The following is a 14620-nucleotide window of genomic DNA, read 5'->3' on the forward strand; positions in this document are numbered from 1 at the left end:
TTTTATGCAATGAGGGACAATAGGCCTATTACAAATTAAAGAAAATTATTTGCATATTAAAACGAAAATATATAATACAACAACAGATCCTACCTCGTAAGAAATGACTTTAGATAATGTAAATAAGCATCAAGTTTTTTTTTGAGATTGTGTGTCTAATTCAGTAGTGTAGTGCGTTCGCGTGGGTTTCCTCCGCGTGCTCCGGTTTTCCCCACAGTCCAAAGACATGCGGTACAGGTGAACTGGGTAGGCTAAATTGTCCGTACTGTATAAGTGTGTGTGTATGTGTGGATGTTTCCCAGAGATGGGTTGTGGCTGGAAGGGCATCCGCTGCATAAAAACTTGCTAAATAAGTTGGCGGTTCATTCCGCTGTGGCGACCCCAGATTAATAAAGGGACTAAGCCGACAAGAAAATGAATGAATAATGTGCAATACTAATTTAAAATACGTATCACTAACCTTATATGTGAAATAGCAGGGCCCGCTGTAGCATTTTCTCAAGAAGAGCAAATGTCAAATTATTAGCGCAACGCACATGTAGCGAGCTCATCTGTTTGTCGGAACTACTAGACACAATTTTTTTATCAACTATAATGTGTTTAATTAGTTAATTTGAAATTTATTTCATTATTCCAGCAATAATTGTTGAGTGAAAGAATGCGCTAGAAATATGCATTAAGGCTCCCTTTATTGTACAGGCTTATTGCACTTAAACTTTTTTAGGTTCGGCTCTCGAATTAGTAAGGTTATGAGTAAATGTTATTTAAAATATTTAAAGCCTGCCATCTAGCCTACAATAACAACAAATTTAATAATAAAAAATAATAATTATAAAAAATAATAATAAAAAATAATAAGACATGCCTACTTTGGCGTTGCAATAAAATAGTATTAAATATCAAATAAATAATTACAATATATAATTAAAATAGGAAGAAATAAATTAAAACAAATGGTACCCTTTGTTTTTATAGCAGGGCCCAAAGTGTTCTTATTCTGGTTCTGCCAACAACTATTAAAAAGAAAAAAAACACACCAAACAATAAAAACACTAGTAACTGATAATAATAATAATAATAATAATAATAATAATAATTATTATTATTATTATTATTATTATTATTATTATTATTATTATTATTATAAAGCCCTTGCTCTGAAACAATCATGCAAACCAGGTGCTCCTCGGAAATGGCTATCTTTGCTCTGCATCAGGTGCACAGCAGCAAGAAGCTTGGCAGTGAACTATGACCTTATTTTAATGACAAATGTCTAAGAATACTGCTTTACGTTTTTATTTAATTCATACATACGCAATGAATGTAAGCCTGCTAACTGTGTGTGGTTCAAATGATAGAATATGTAAACTTAGTTAATATATAATTAAATAATAATAATTAAAAGCCTGCGTGTAAGGCTTTTATTTTGAGGGTGACGTCACGAGCGCAGATTTGGTTGACCAATTAGAGGAAAGTGGGCGTTTCAGCACCGCCTACATGTGTAAAATGAATTTTAAAGTCGTTTATCCGTTTTCCTACCCTAAACCAAAAAACGAAAATCCAGCCAAAATCTCGTTTTTTCGTTTTCTCGTGAGCAAAAGAAAAACGGAAAAACGGTCGTTTTCTCCGTTTCCTTTATTCCGTTTGAAAATGGAAAACAAATGAACAAAACGTACACGGACCGTGTATCATCCGTTCATTTGATTATTCCTTTTATTACGGAAAACGAAACATCAGAAAAACGATAAATATTTCGTTTTTCTGTTTATTCTGTAGGCAGAAAAAACGGAAACTCATCTGTTATTCTGCTTATTAACTTAAAACGAAATATTAAAACAAACACAAAACCAAAATGAAATAATGAGTCAAAAAATGGTCCGTGTACGGTCCGTGTACGTTTTGTTCATTTGTTTTCCATTTTACAAACGGAATAAAGGAAATGGAGAAAACGGCCGTTTTTCCGTTTTTCTTTTGCTCACGAGAAAACGAAAAAACGAGATTTTGGCTGGATTTTCGTTTTTTGGTTTAGGGTAGGAAAACGGATAAACGACTTTAAAATTCATTTTACACATGTAGGCGGTGCTGAAACGCCCACTTTCCTCTAATTGGTTAACCAAATCTGCGCTCGTGACGTCACCCTCAAAATAAAAGCCTTACACGCAGGCTTTTAATTATTATTATTTAATTATATATTAACTAAGTTTACATATTCTATCATTTGAACCACACACAGTTAGCAGGCTTACATTCATTGCGTATGTATAAATTAAATAAAAACGTAAAGCAGTATTCTTAGACATTTGTCATTAAAATAAGGTCATAGTTCACTGCCAAGCTTCTTGCTGCTGTGCACCTGATGCAGAGCAAAGATAGCCATTTCCGAGGAGCACCTGGTTTGCATAATTGTTTCAGAGCAAGGGCTTTATAATAATAATAATAATAATAATAATAATAATAATAATAATAATAATAATAATAATAATAATTATTATTATTATTATTATTATTATTATCAGTTACTAGTGTTTTTATTGTTTGGTGTGTTCGTTTTTCTTTTTAATAGTTGTTAGCAGAACCAGAATAAGAACACTTTGGGCCCTGCTATAAAAACAAAGGGTACCATTTGTTTTCATTTATTTCTTCCTATTTTAATTAGCCTATATATTGTAATTATTTATTTGATAATTAATACTATTTTATTGTAACGCCAAAGTAGGCCTGTCTTATTATTTTTTATTATTATTAAATTTGCTGTATTGTAGGCTAGATGGCAGGCTTTAAATATTTTAAATAACATTTACTCATAACCTTACTAATTCGAGAGCCGAATCTAAAAAAGTTTAAGTGCAATAAGCCTGTACAATAAGGGAGCCGCAATGCATATTTCTAGCGCATTCTTTCACTCAACAATTATTGCTGGAATAATGAAATAAATTTCAAATTAACTAATTAAACACATTATAGTTGATTCACCTAGGGTTGTAACGGTATGATTTTTTTACGGTATGATAATCGTCTAAAACAATACCACGGTTTGACGGTTTCGTGGTATACGGTATTAAATAGTAATTCTCATAGCAAAGACCCTAAAAAGAATAACACGTTTTCTGACTGAACAAAGGTTTTATTTCAACAAACTTTTCAAAGAACCATTTTAATAGAACTATAGAAGTCTTTTATAAAAATAAACTGAAAAATTTCCCATTTTAATAAATTAAATTAGAAGTAATAAACAAGCAAGGTCTTTTAAGATTAGACAAATATAAACTTAAACTGTCCTTCCTTATAAGCAGGATAATTGGGAGACCAAAAGTGCAAAACCAAGTTTATGGCTGTAAACATGTATTTAAAGCGTTGTTTTTTTCAGTCTAGGTTGTGGTGAAGAAATGTAAGCATGTTGAGATTTTCAGGACTTAATCTTGACCGCTGAGGTGAGAGAATGTGTCCACTTGTACAATGAACAAATAAAAAAATAAGAAAATAATAAATAATGTGTCAAAGTACAAATAAACATGGTGCAAATCCTCAGTAAAAAAATAGATATAAATATTTACTATACTATAAATAGTTACATAACGAAACTAGATTCAATATGGAACATCCTTAGGTTTTATGTGCCAGCATGGATATGGTTGTCTGTGGATATGGATTTGGATATGGTTGTCTGCAATGCAGACAAACAGCTGCACCTTCATTTGCGTCTTTTGAAAACAGCAAGAGCAGCAGTTCGTCTTTGCTGTGTCACTGTTTTGTCATGTTTCTGTGCTGCTGTGCATGCAAAAGTACTTAGTATGAGAATTATTTCATGCAAAACTTTTTTTTTTTTGCGTTTTATTTAGCCGCGCATAAATGTATGCCTATCTCTCATTCCGTGTTGTTCAAAAAGCTCATTGTTGGTCCACATACAAAAGCGAAACCTATGCTTATTGGTTGTGATATAGCGAGTTTGAACCAATCTGGGCATGGAGGAGGGACAATGCATCAATGTATCATGTCTGGTTTGTCCGGAGACACAGTGACGAGCGTTTCTTTGTCAAATCAGTGTTGTCAAATTTTGATGACGTAACCGCACTGATTCCGGAGCCTCTGAAAGTCCGCGAATGTTATGTGATACAGCACTGGAAAGCTGAGATTCTCTTCTTTATGCCAATCTTTGAATTTTTTGAATCACTAAAGTCATTTCTTACGAGGTAGGATCTGTTGTTGTATTATATATTTTCGTTTTAATATGCAAATAAATTTCTTTAATTTGTAATAGGCCTATTGTCCCTCATTGCATAAAATAACCAGCCTTTGTATTCAATATGTTTGTAAATTGTCCATCCAGTTTGACGCAAGCTAAACAACATTTTAGTCTGTTTTGCTTATTAAATGAGTGATTTTCACGGAGAAACAAATCATCCATCCACACAGTTTTGTATAGGACCTGTGTGAACAAAAATATACACTTCATCATAGCCTATAGGAAAATGTATCTGTTTAGAACCAATTTTGTGTTGTATAATTAAAAATATTAAAAATACAATAATAAAAAAAGGAATAACATTTGAAGTGCAATGCTTCAAAGATCCAATACGCTGCATGCAGAGCCAAAACAAAAACTGGTTTGTTTGTTTAATAAAATAATAATATGAAATCAAAGTGAAATAGTTCCATAACCTGTATTATAACTGTAGTCACCCTATATGACAAATCATCCGTTGCGCCGGTCAGTTTAACCTTTAATCAAGAATGTGCCAGAACCAAATGAGAATATTTACAGATTACCTCGGTCTGTGAAGGATGCAGAACACAGAAACTCGTTGAGAATGGAGATGCATGTTAGATGTTTTATATCCCTTTAGATATTGTAAATAAACAACAAGTTTTTTTAGAGATTGTGTCATGTCTTTTCTTTGACGCACGCGATGAACAGCCCCGAAAAGGCGCCTTTATTTAGCCTGTAGCCTAAATAATAGTTTAGATTTTATAACGTTCCATTACTTTAAATGTATAATGTTTTTTAATATTTATGGATTATATAAAATATATAGTTTATATAAATGCGCTCTGATCATTCAAGGATCATAATGCGTTGCATATTCTTCTTATTCTTCATTACAAATCTGCCCAGTAAAGTATGGGGTGCCTCAAGGATCAGTTTTAGGCCCTTTACTGTTTACAATTTACATGCTACCTCTGGGAGACATTATTAGAAGACATGGGATCAGCTTTCACTGCTATGCAGATGATACTCAATTATATATTTCCACTAAACCTGACGAGACGTCTGAACTTTCTAAACTAACTGAGTGTATCAAAGACATCAAAGACTGGATGACCAACAATTTTCTTCTCTTAAACTCAGACAAAACAGAATTATTACTCATTGGGCCTAAATCTTGCACACAGCAGATCTCGCAACTCAATTTACAATTAGAGGGATACAAAGTTAGCGTTTAGCTCTACTATAAAAGATTTGGGTGTCATATTAGACAGCAATCTAACTTTTAAAAACCATATATCCCATGTCACAAAAACTGCCTTTCTTTCATCTGAGAAATATCGCTAAATTACGAAATATGCTATCCATCTCAGATGCAGAAAAGCTAGTCCATGCTTTTATGACTTCGAGACTGGATTACTGTAATGCTCTATTTGAATTTAAAATATTACTTCTCACCTATAAAGCTCTAAATAATCTAGCTCCTGTTTATCTAACCAACCTTCTGTCTCGCTACGAACCAACTCGCTCCTTAAGATCTCAAAATTCAGGGCTTCTGGTAGTACCTAGAATAGCAAAATCAAGTAAAGGAGGTCGAGCCTTCTCTTTCATGGCTCCTACACTCTGGAATAGCCTTCCTGGTAATGTCCGAGGCTCAGACACACTCTCCCAGTTCAAAACTAGATTAAAGACCTATCTGTTTAGTAATGCATACACTCAATGCATCACCTAGTGGGTTCCACACTGGCTTCTGCATCTTGCCTATATACACTATGAACAGCATCTACGCTAATTGTTCTCTTTATTCTCTATTTTCACCTGGGCATACTCATCCCGAGGTCCTCAGACTAGGCGGAGTCACTGATTGGATCCAAGACCAGCGACGTGATGATCCCAAGGATTCCATATCCGGGACCAGGCCATATCCTGAGCTGCTGCTGCGCTGATGGTCATGGGGAGTGGAGAACATGTTTCTGATTCCAGCGACGCTCCAGGGACAGACGAGTCATCGCTGAGGCCATCTTCCAGCATAAACCACGGCGAATGAAGTTCTGCACAAGACTTTTGGCCAGCGGAGAAATTAAAATGGTCGTGCCCAACTGAGTCTGGTTCTCTCAAGGTTTTTTTTCTTCACTCCCATCAGGTGAAGTTTTTTTCCCTCTCCGCTGTCGCCACTGCCTCGCATGGTTCAGGATTGGTAGAGCTACGCATCGATGAATTTGCTCTTCAGTGTTTGAACTCTCAGTAATGATTAAATCACACTGAACTGAGCTAAACTGAACTGAACTGAACTTAAACACTAAAACCTGAACCACACTGTTCCAGTTACTGAACCACACTGTTCCAGTTACTATGACCATTTATGTGAAGCTGCTTTGACACAATCTACATTGTAAAAGCGCTATACAAATAAAGCTGAATTGAATTGAATTAGGCTTGATCCGTAAATTGTGTATTTTATAAACTGATCGTTTATAAGGACTAAGCTATTAATAACTGTAATTCCTCGAATGGAAAAGTCTTGATTAAAGAAAAAGAGAACTTAATTCGACATATGCATATAGTGCACTTATTTCTGCGCGCATCGCGCGCTTTACCGAATTACCTTTTTTATTTTTTATGCACTATAAATGCATCTGGCAGCACCGAAAAGAGCAAATGCCAAGTTATTAGCGCAGCGCACGGACAGCTTGCTCATCTAGTCTGAACCAGGGGTTTTCAAACTATTCATTGCACACCGATCCCATTGCATTTTATTTAGGATAAACCACTTATTTAAAGGGTGCGTCCTCTCCAATACACCACTGAATTATAGTGTCAAAATATTTAATAATTATAATTAAGATAGACTCCTGACCTCCATTTAATAAACAATTTATTTGCCATACTCTGTTAATTTGAAGTTTAAAGTTTAAATCATTTACGTTAAACTTAAATTATTTAAAAACTTAAAAAGACTTAAATTTAGTCATTTAAGACATTTTAGGTCATAAGTTTACATACATTGACCGTTGCATTTAGTAGGCCTATTCTGGTCTAAATAAGCTTTTTGCATCTTAGGTGTTTACACACACAAATTAAGCAGTTTATACGTACATTTAATGTTACATTGAAATTACTTTTGATGCAATAAATAATCCTAAATAGTTGAAAGTGTTAACATATTCTTGAAATGTAGTTATTTTATAACTATGAAATTTATTACTAAACAAAGTGAATCATTATGAATTTGCCAAGAAATAATCCACTTTACCACTGTGAAGCAATGCCCCACACTCACTAGAACGGTAGAACCTGCGGACTGTATGATATGTTCTGTATGTAAAATAGAGAAAATAAGCAAGATGCGCACTCTCATGCAGCTAGTGAAATATAGCGCGTCACAGCAATGAACTAAAAATAAAACCACCCTTGAAATGCTGGCGATCTTAATTTTTTCAGCCTACACTGACTGAGAATAATGTTGCACTATTTTATTAACAAATAATTAGAATGTTTTTTTTTTCCTTCAACACATTCATCATTACTTTTGCCTGTGCAAGTTTTTTGCGCGCGCTTGAGCGCGAAGGCATCTATTTTCAGGTGCAAGATGCCACTTTGGGTGGCACCAGCACACTCTGCCACACCTGTGGCTATGTCCCTGCTACAATAATAATAACAACAACAACGACAAAATAATAACAAAAAATAATAATAATAAGACAGGCCTACTTTGACGTTGCAATAAAAAAGTATTAATTATCAAATAAATATTTACAATAGGCTAAAGGCATATATTCAATTAAAATAGGAGAAAATCCAATAGAAACAAATGGTACCATTTATTATAGCCCCATGCAGGGTCCAATGTGTTCTTACAACCATTGAATAACTAAGTAAATAATACTAATAACAATACTAATAATAATAGGCCTAATAATAATAATAATAATAATAATAAATTATTATTTTATATAGAGTAGGCTATTATTTAGGCCTACAATAGCTCTGAAACAATCATGTAAACCAGGTGCTGCTCGGAAATGGCTTTCTTTGCTCAGCATCAGGTGCACAGCAGCAAGAAGCTTGGCAGTGAACTATGACCTTATTTTAATGACAAATGTCTAAGAATACTGCTGATTTACGTTTTTATTTAATTTATACATACGCAATGAATGTAAGCCTGCTAACTGTGTGTGGTTCAAATGATAGAATATGTAAACTTTGTTTATATATATAATTAAATAATAATAATTAAAAGCCTGCGTGTAAGGCTTTTATTTTGAGGGTGACGTCACGAGCGCAGATTTGGTTAACCAATTAGAGGAAAGTGGGCGTTTCAGCACCGCCTACATGTGTAAAATTAATTTTAAAGTCGTTTATCCGTTTTCCTACCCTAAACCAAAAAATGAAAATCCAGCCAAAATCTCGTTTTTTCGTTTTCTCGTGAGCAAAAAAAAAACCGGAAAAACGGCCGTTTTCTCCATTTCCTTTATTCCGTTTGAAAATGGAAAACAAATGAACAAAACGTACACGGACCGTACACGGACCATTTTTTGACTCATTATTTCGTTTTGGTTTTGTGTTTGTTTTAATATTTCGTTTTAAGTTAATAAGCAGAATAACAGATGAGTTTCCGTTTTTTCTGCCAACAGAATAAACAGAAAAACGAAATATTCATTGTTTTTCTGATGTTTCGTTTTCCGTAATAAAAGGAATAATCAAATGAACAGATGATACACGGACCGTCCGTGTATGGTCCGTGTACGTTTTGTTCATTTGTTTTCCATTTTCAAACGGAATAAAGGAAAGGGAGAAAACGGCCGTTTTTCCGTTTTTCTTTTGCTCACGAGAAAACGAAAAAACGAGATTTTGGCTGGATTTTCGTTTTTTGGTTTAGGGTAGGAAAACGGATAAACGACTTTAAAATTCATTTTACATATGTAGGCGGTGCTGAAACGCCCACTTTCCTCTAATTGGTCAACCAAATCTGCGCTTGTGACATCACCCTCAAAATAAAAGCCTTACACGCAGGCTTTTAATTATTATTATTTAATTATATATTAACTAAGTTTACATATTCTATCATTTGAACCACACACAGTTAGCAGGCTTACATTCATTGCGTATGTATAAATTAAATAAAAACGTAAAGCAGTATTCTTAGACATTTGTCATTAAAATAAGGTCATAGTTCACTGCCAAGCTTGTTGCTGCTGTGCACCTGATGCAGAGCAAAGATAGCCATTTCTGAGGAGCACCTGGTTTGCATGATTGTTTCAGAGCAAGGGCTTTATAATAATAACAATAATAATAATAATAATTATTATTACTATTATTATCAGTTACTAGTGTTTTTATAGTTTGGTGTGTTTTTTTTTTCTTTTTAATAGTTGTTAGCAGAACCAGAATAAGAACACTTTGGGCCCTGCTATAAAAACAAAGGGTACCATTTGTTTTCATTTATTTCTTCCTATTTTAATTATATATTGTAATTATTTATTTGATAATTAATACTATTTTATTGCAACGCCAAAGTAGGCCTGTCTTATTATTTTTTTAATATTAAATTTGCTGTTATTGTAGGCTAGATGGCAGGCTTTAAATATTTTAAATAACATTTACTCATAACCTTACTAATTCGAGAGCCGAACCTAAAAAAGTTTAAGTGCAATAAGCCTGTACAATAAAGGGAGCCGCAATGCATTTTTCTAGCGCATTCTTTCACTCAACAATTAGTGCTGGAATAATGAAATAAATTTCAAATGAACTAATTAAACACATTATAGTTGATAAAAAAGTTGTGTCTAGTAGTTCCAACAAACAGATGAGCTCGCTACATGTGCGTTGCGCTAATAATTTGACATTTGCTCTTCTTGAGAAAGTGCTACAGCGGGCCCTGCTATTTCACATATAAGGTTAGTGATACGTATTTTAAATTAGTATTGCACATTATTTATTCATTTTCTTGTCGGCTTAGTCCCTTTATTAATCTGGGGTCGCCACAGCGGAATGAACCGCCAACTTATTTAGCAAGTTTTTACGCAGCGGATGCCCTTCCAGCCACAACCCATCTCTGGGAAACATCCACACATACACACACACTTATACAGAACGGACAATTTAGCCTACCCAATTCACCTGTACCGCATGTCTTTGGACTGTGGGGAAAACCGGAGCACGCGGAGGAAACCCACGCGAACGCACTACACTACTGAATTAGACAGACAATCTCAAAAAAAAACTTGATGCTTATTTACATTATCTAAAGTCATTTCTTACGAGGTAGGATCTGTTGTTGTATTATATATTTTCGTTTTAATATGCAAATAATTTTCTTTAATTTGTAATAGGCCTATTGTCCCTCATTGCATAAAATAACCAGCTTTTGTATTCAATATGTTTGTAAATTGTCCATCCAGTTTGACGCAAGCTAAACAACATTTTGGCCTGTTTTGCTTATTAAATGAGTGATTTTCACGGAGAAACAAATCATCCATCCACACAGTTTTGTATAGGACCTGTGTGAACAAAAAAATACACTTCATCATAGCCTATAGGAAAATGTATCTGTTTAGAACCAATTTTGTGTTGTATAATTAAAAATATTAAAAATACAATAAAAAAAAAAAAGGAATAACATTTGAAGTGCAATGCTTCAAAGATCCAATACGCTGCATGCAGAGCCAAAACAAAAACTGGTTTGTTTGTTTAATAAAATAATAATATGAAATTAAAGTGAAATAGTTCCATAACCTGTATTATAACTGTAGTCACCCTATATGACAAATCATCCGTTGCGCCGGTCAGTTTCACCTTTAATCAAGAATGTGCCAGAACCAAATGAGAATATTTACAGATTACCTCGGAATGAGACCTCGGTCTGTGAAGGATGCAGAACACAGAAACTCGTTGAGAATGGAGATGCATGTTAGATGTTTTATATCCCTTTAGATATTGTAAATAAACAACAAGTTTTTATAGAGATTGTGCTATGTCTTTTCTTTGACGCACGCGCTGAACAGCCCCGAAAAGGCGCCTTTATTTAGCCTGTAGTCTAAATAATAGTTTAGATTTTATAACATATAATGTTCCATTACTTTAAATGTATAATGTTTTTTAATATTTATGGATTATATAAAATATATAGTTTATATAAATGCGCTCTGATCATTCAAGGATCATAATGCGTTGCATATTCTTCTTATTCTTCATTAGGCTTGATCCGTAAATTGTGTATTTTATAAACTGATCGTTTATAAGGACTAAGCTATTAATAACTGTAATTCCTCGAATGGAAAAGTCTTGATTAAAGAAAAAGAGAACTTAATTCGACATATGCATAGTGCGCTTATTTCTGCGAGCATCGCGCGCTTTACCGAATTACCTTTTTTATTTTTTATGCACTATAAATGCATCTGGCAGCACCGAAAAGAGCAAATGCCAAGTTATTAGCGCAGCGCACAGACAGCTAGCTTGTCTAGTCTGAACCAGGGGTTTTCAAACTATTCATTGCACACCGATCCAATTGCATTTTATTTAGGATAAACCACTTATTTAAAATAAATTAATTAAAAGGTGCGTACTCTCCAATACACCACTGAATTATAGTGTCATAATATTTAATAATTATAATTAAGATAGACACCTGACCTCCATTTAATAAACAATTTATTTGCCATACTCAATTTAATTTGAAGTTTAAAGTTTAAATCATTTATGTTAAACTTAAATTATTTAAAAACTTAAAAAGACTTTAATTTAGTCATTTAAGACATTTTAGGTCATAAGTTTACATACATTGACCATTGCATTTAGTAGGCCTATTCTGGTCTAAATAAGCTTTTTGCATCTTAGGTGTTTACACACACAAATTAAGCAGTTTATACTGTAACGAGCACACACGTCGCCCTGGTCGCTAATCCATCCCAGCTGGACCATCATCAGCACAGGATCGCTCACAGCTGGACGTCATCAAGCGGAGAGGCATATAAATCACCTACTTCCCGGAGCACCTCACCTCGAAGAAGAGCACCGTTTGCACACCCCTTCACTTTGTAAATAAAGCACCCTCCGGGGACTTGTCTGTAAACTTATCAGTAAACTGTGTCGGTGTTTTCCCTCTGCCTCGCTATAACTGGTGGAGAATGCGGGCAATTACAGAGGGAAAAAATTCAGAAAACAGCACTTACCAGTAAGGAGAAATATCGCTGAATTTTTTTCTTGTTTCTTTGTGTTTACAGACAGGCATCCACTCTCTCTCTCACTCACGCTCTCTTGCTCGGCTGTCATCCTCTCCTGAGTCATGTCGATGGAAGAAGTAGTACGCCATCTAGCGGAAATTTCAAGAAGACAACAGGTAATAACCGAACAGCTCACCGAAGGAGAAGACCGAATGGAGCAACAGCTCCGCCAAGCGGCCGGTTCTAGCCAGTTCCCTGATGTGAGCACTCACCGTTATATCACCAAACTCAGTGACCTGGATGATATAGATGCTTACCTGCACACTTTTGAAGTGATTGCCGAAAGAGAGAGATGGCCGAAGGAAAGTTGGGCGAGGATGTTGGCACCGTTCCTAACTGGAGAAGCTCAACGAGCGTATTTTGGATTGGAGACACCGAAAAAGTAAAAGCATTAAAGCATTGAAGAAGGAGATACTCGCCCGAATGGGGCTCTCCACCATAAGCGCAGCACAGCAGTTTTCCTTATGGTCTTATTATGAAAAGCAGCCGGTACGTACCCAAGCAGCTCATTTATCTCGGTTGGGGCGGTTATGGCTGTTAGGAGGAGATCCTTCGGCGATCCAGGTCGCTGAGAAAGTGGTGATTGAGAAAATGATGAGGACGTTACCCAGACGGCTCCGCACACTTACCAGCATGAGGAATCCCGACTCGCTGGCCGCCTTGGTGGAGGCGGTGGAGCTGGCAGAAGCTCACGTGGCCCGGGAGACTGGGGAGAGAGCGGCTCTGCCACCTCGGAGGGTAAATGCACCAGGGCGACCGGTGGAGGGCACAGCACAACCAGGCAGCAGACCGGTGGTCCCCAGCCCAGTCGACGAGCCAATGCCCACAGAGCCCACATCACACTCGACCCCGGCCTGGACAGCAGGGTGCGTAGTACATCGCAACGTCCCTCCCGAAGCTCCCACCCGAGGAGTATTGTTAGACGGGAAAACACAAACAGCCACGTTGGATACAGGAAGCGCCATAACCCTAATTCACCCGAAAACTTTAAAAAGCCATCGTGAAGGAAAAGGGCGAATCCCTATTACGTGTGTGCACGGGGATACTCGCCACGTACCCTCACAGAGAGTGACCATCGCAGCAAAGTCGGGCAGCTGGCGCATTGAAGTAGGAGTGGTTCCGGATCTTCCCGTACCCCTCCTTCTGGGCAGAGACTGGCCGGGGTTTGACGATCTACTCACCCACCATCAGGCTCTATCGGCTCGTCTGAAGAAAAAGAACAAAGGACGGGCTCAGCGGGACCGCCAACCAGCGCTGATGGCCACCGAGAGCGACAGAGGGGGTGAGTCATCATCGGCTAACCTATATTTTGATCTGTTCCAACAGATAACTGCAGGTGGCGATTTCGGAAGGGCGCAACGAGAAGACGAAACGTTGAAACACTGCTGGCCACAAGTGAGGATCATTGACGGTAACGAACGGTTTCCCAGCCCTCACCCCCTCCCACATTTTATTGTACAAAATGGTCTGCTGTACTGTGTCGCAGAGAGGCGGGGGGAAAGGAAGACACTGTTGGTCGTCCCGAGGACCAAGAGGGAGACGGTTCTGGAGCTGGCACACACTCCCCCGATGGCGGGACATCTAGGAGCGGCCAACACAATTAAAAGAATCAGAGATCGGTTCCACTGGCCCGGGTTGGACGGAGAAGTCAAGAGGTACTGTCAGACATGCGACATCTGCCAAAGAACATCTCCCCAACGACCACCCCCCAGCCCTCTGATACCGTTACCCATCATCGATGTGCCCTTCAACCGCATTGGCATGGACTGGATAGGGCCTTTGCCGAAGTCGGCCCGGGGACATGAACACATCCTTGTCATCCTCGACTACGCCACCAGATACCCTGAAGCGATTCCCCTGAGGAAAGCCACGTCATCGGCGATCGCGAAGGAGCTGTTTCTGCTATGCAGCCGAGTAGGAATACCAGCGGAGATTCTGACCGACCAGGGCACCCCATTTATGTCCCGGTTGATGGCAGACCTCTGCCGCCTCCTAAAGGTAAAGCAAATAAAAACATCTGTTTATCATCCACAGACTGACGGCCTTGTAGAGAGGTTCAACAAGACGCTGAAGCAGATGCTCCGCCGGGTGGTGGCAGAGGATGGGCGCGACTGGGACCTCATGATCCCGTACGTGCTATTCGGGATCAGAGAAGTTCCCCAAGCATCCACAGGTTTCACCCCCATTTGAATTG

The 14620-nt window shown here is 37.2% G+C and overlaps 1 protein-coding gene and 1 long non-coding RNA gene across 3 annotated transcripts in view; both read left to right on the top strand.

Annotated features, from left to right (window-relative positions):
• The window catches only part of LOC147832527 (uncharacterized), an 845986-nt gene that overhangs the window by 456112 nt on the left and 375254 nt on the right, over positions 1-14620 (top strand). The window lies entirely within an intron of this gene.
• The window catches only part of LOC141379050 (uncharacterized), a 47730-nt gene that overhangs the window by 30841 nt on the left and 2269 nt on the right, over positions 1-14620 (top strand). The window contains exon 2 of one of the 2 annotated variants that reach the window (XM_087295587.2): positions 12427-13708. In XM_087295587.2, the coding sequence (XP_087151713.1) occupies positions 12850-13708 (859 nt within the window). In that variant the 5' untranslated portion in view covers positions 12427-12849. Of the gene's footprint in view, positions 1-11844; positions 13709-14620 lie in introns of those variants that run through there. The other variant, XM_087295586.2, reaches the window with a different exon arrangement.

Source organism: Danio rerio, chromosome 19 (assembly GCF_052040795.2).
Source record: "Danio rerio strain M-AB ecotype USA chromosome 19, GRCz13ab, whole genome shotgun sequence".
In the NCBI taxonomy this organism is placed as follows: domain Eukaryota; kingdom Metazoa; phylum Chordata; class Actinopteri; order Cypriniformes; family Danionidae; genus Danio; species Danio rerio.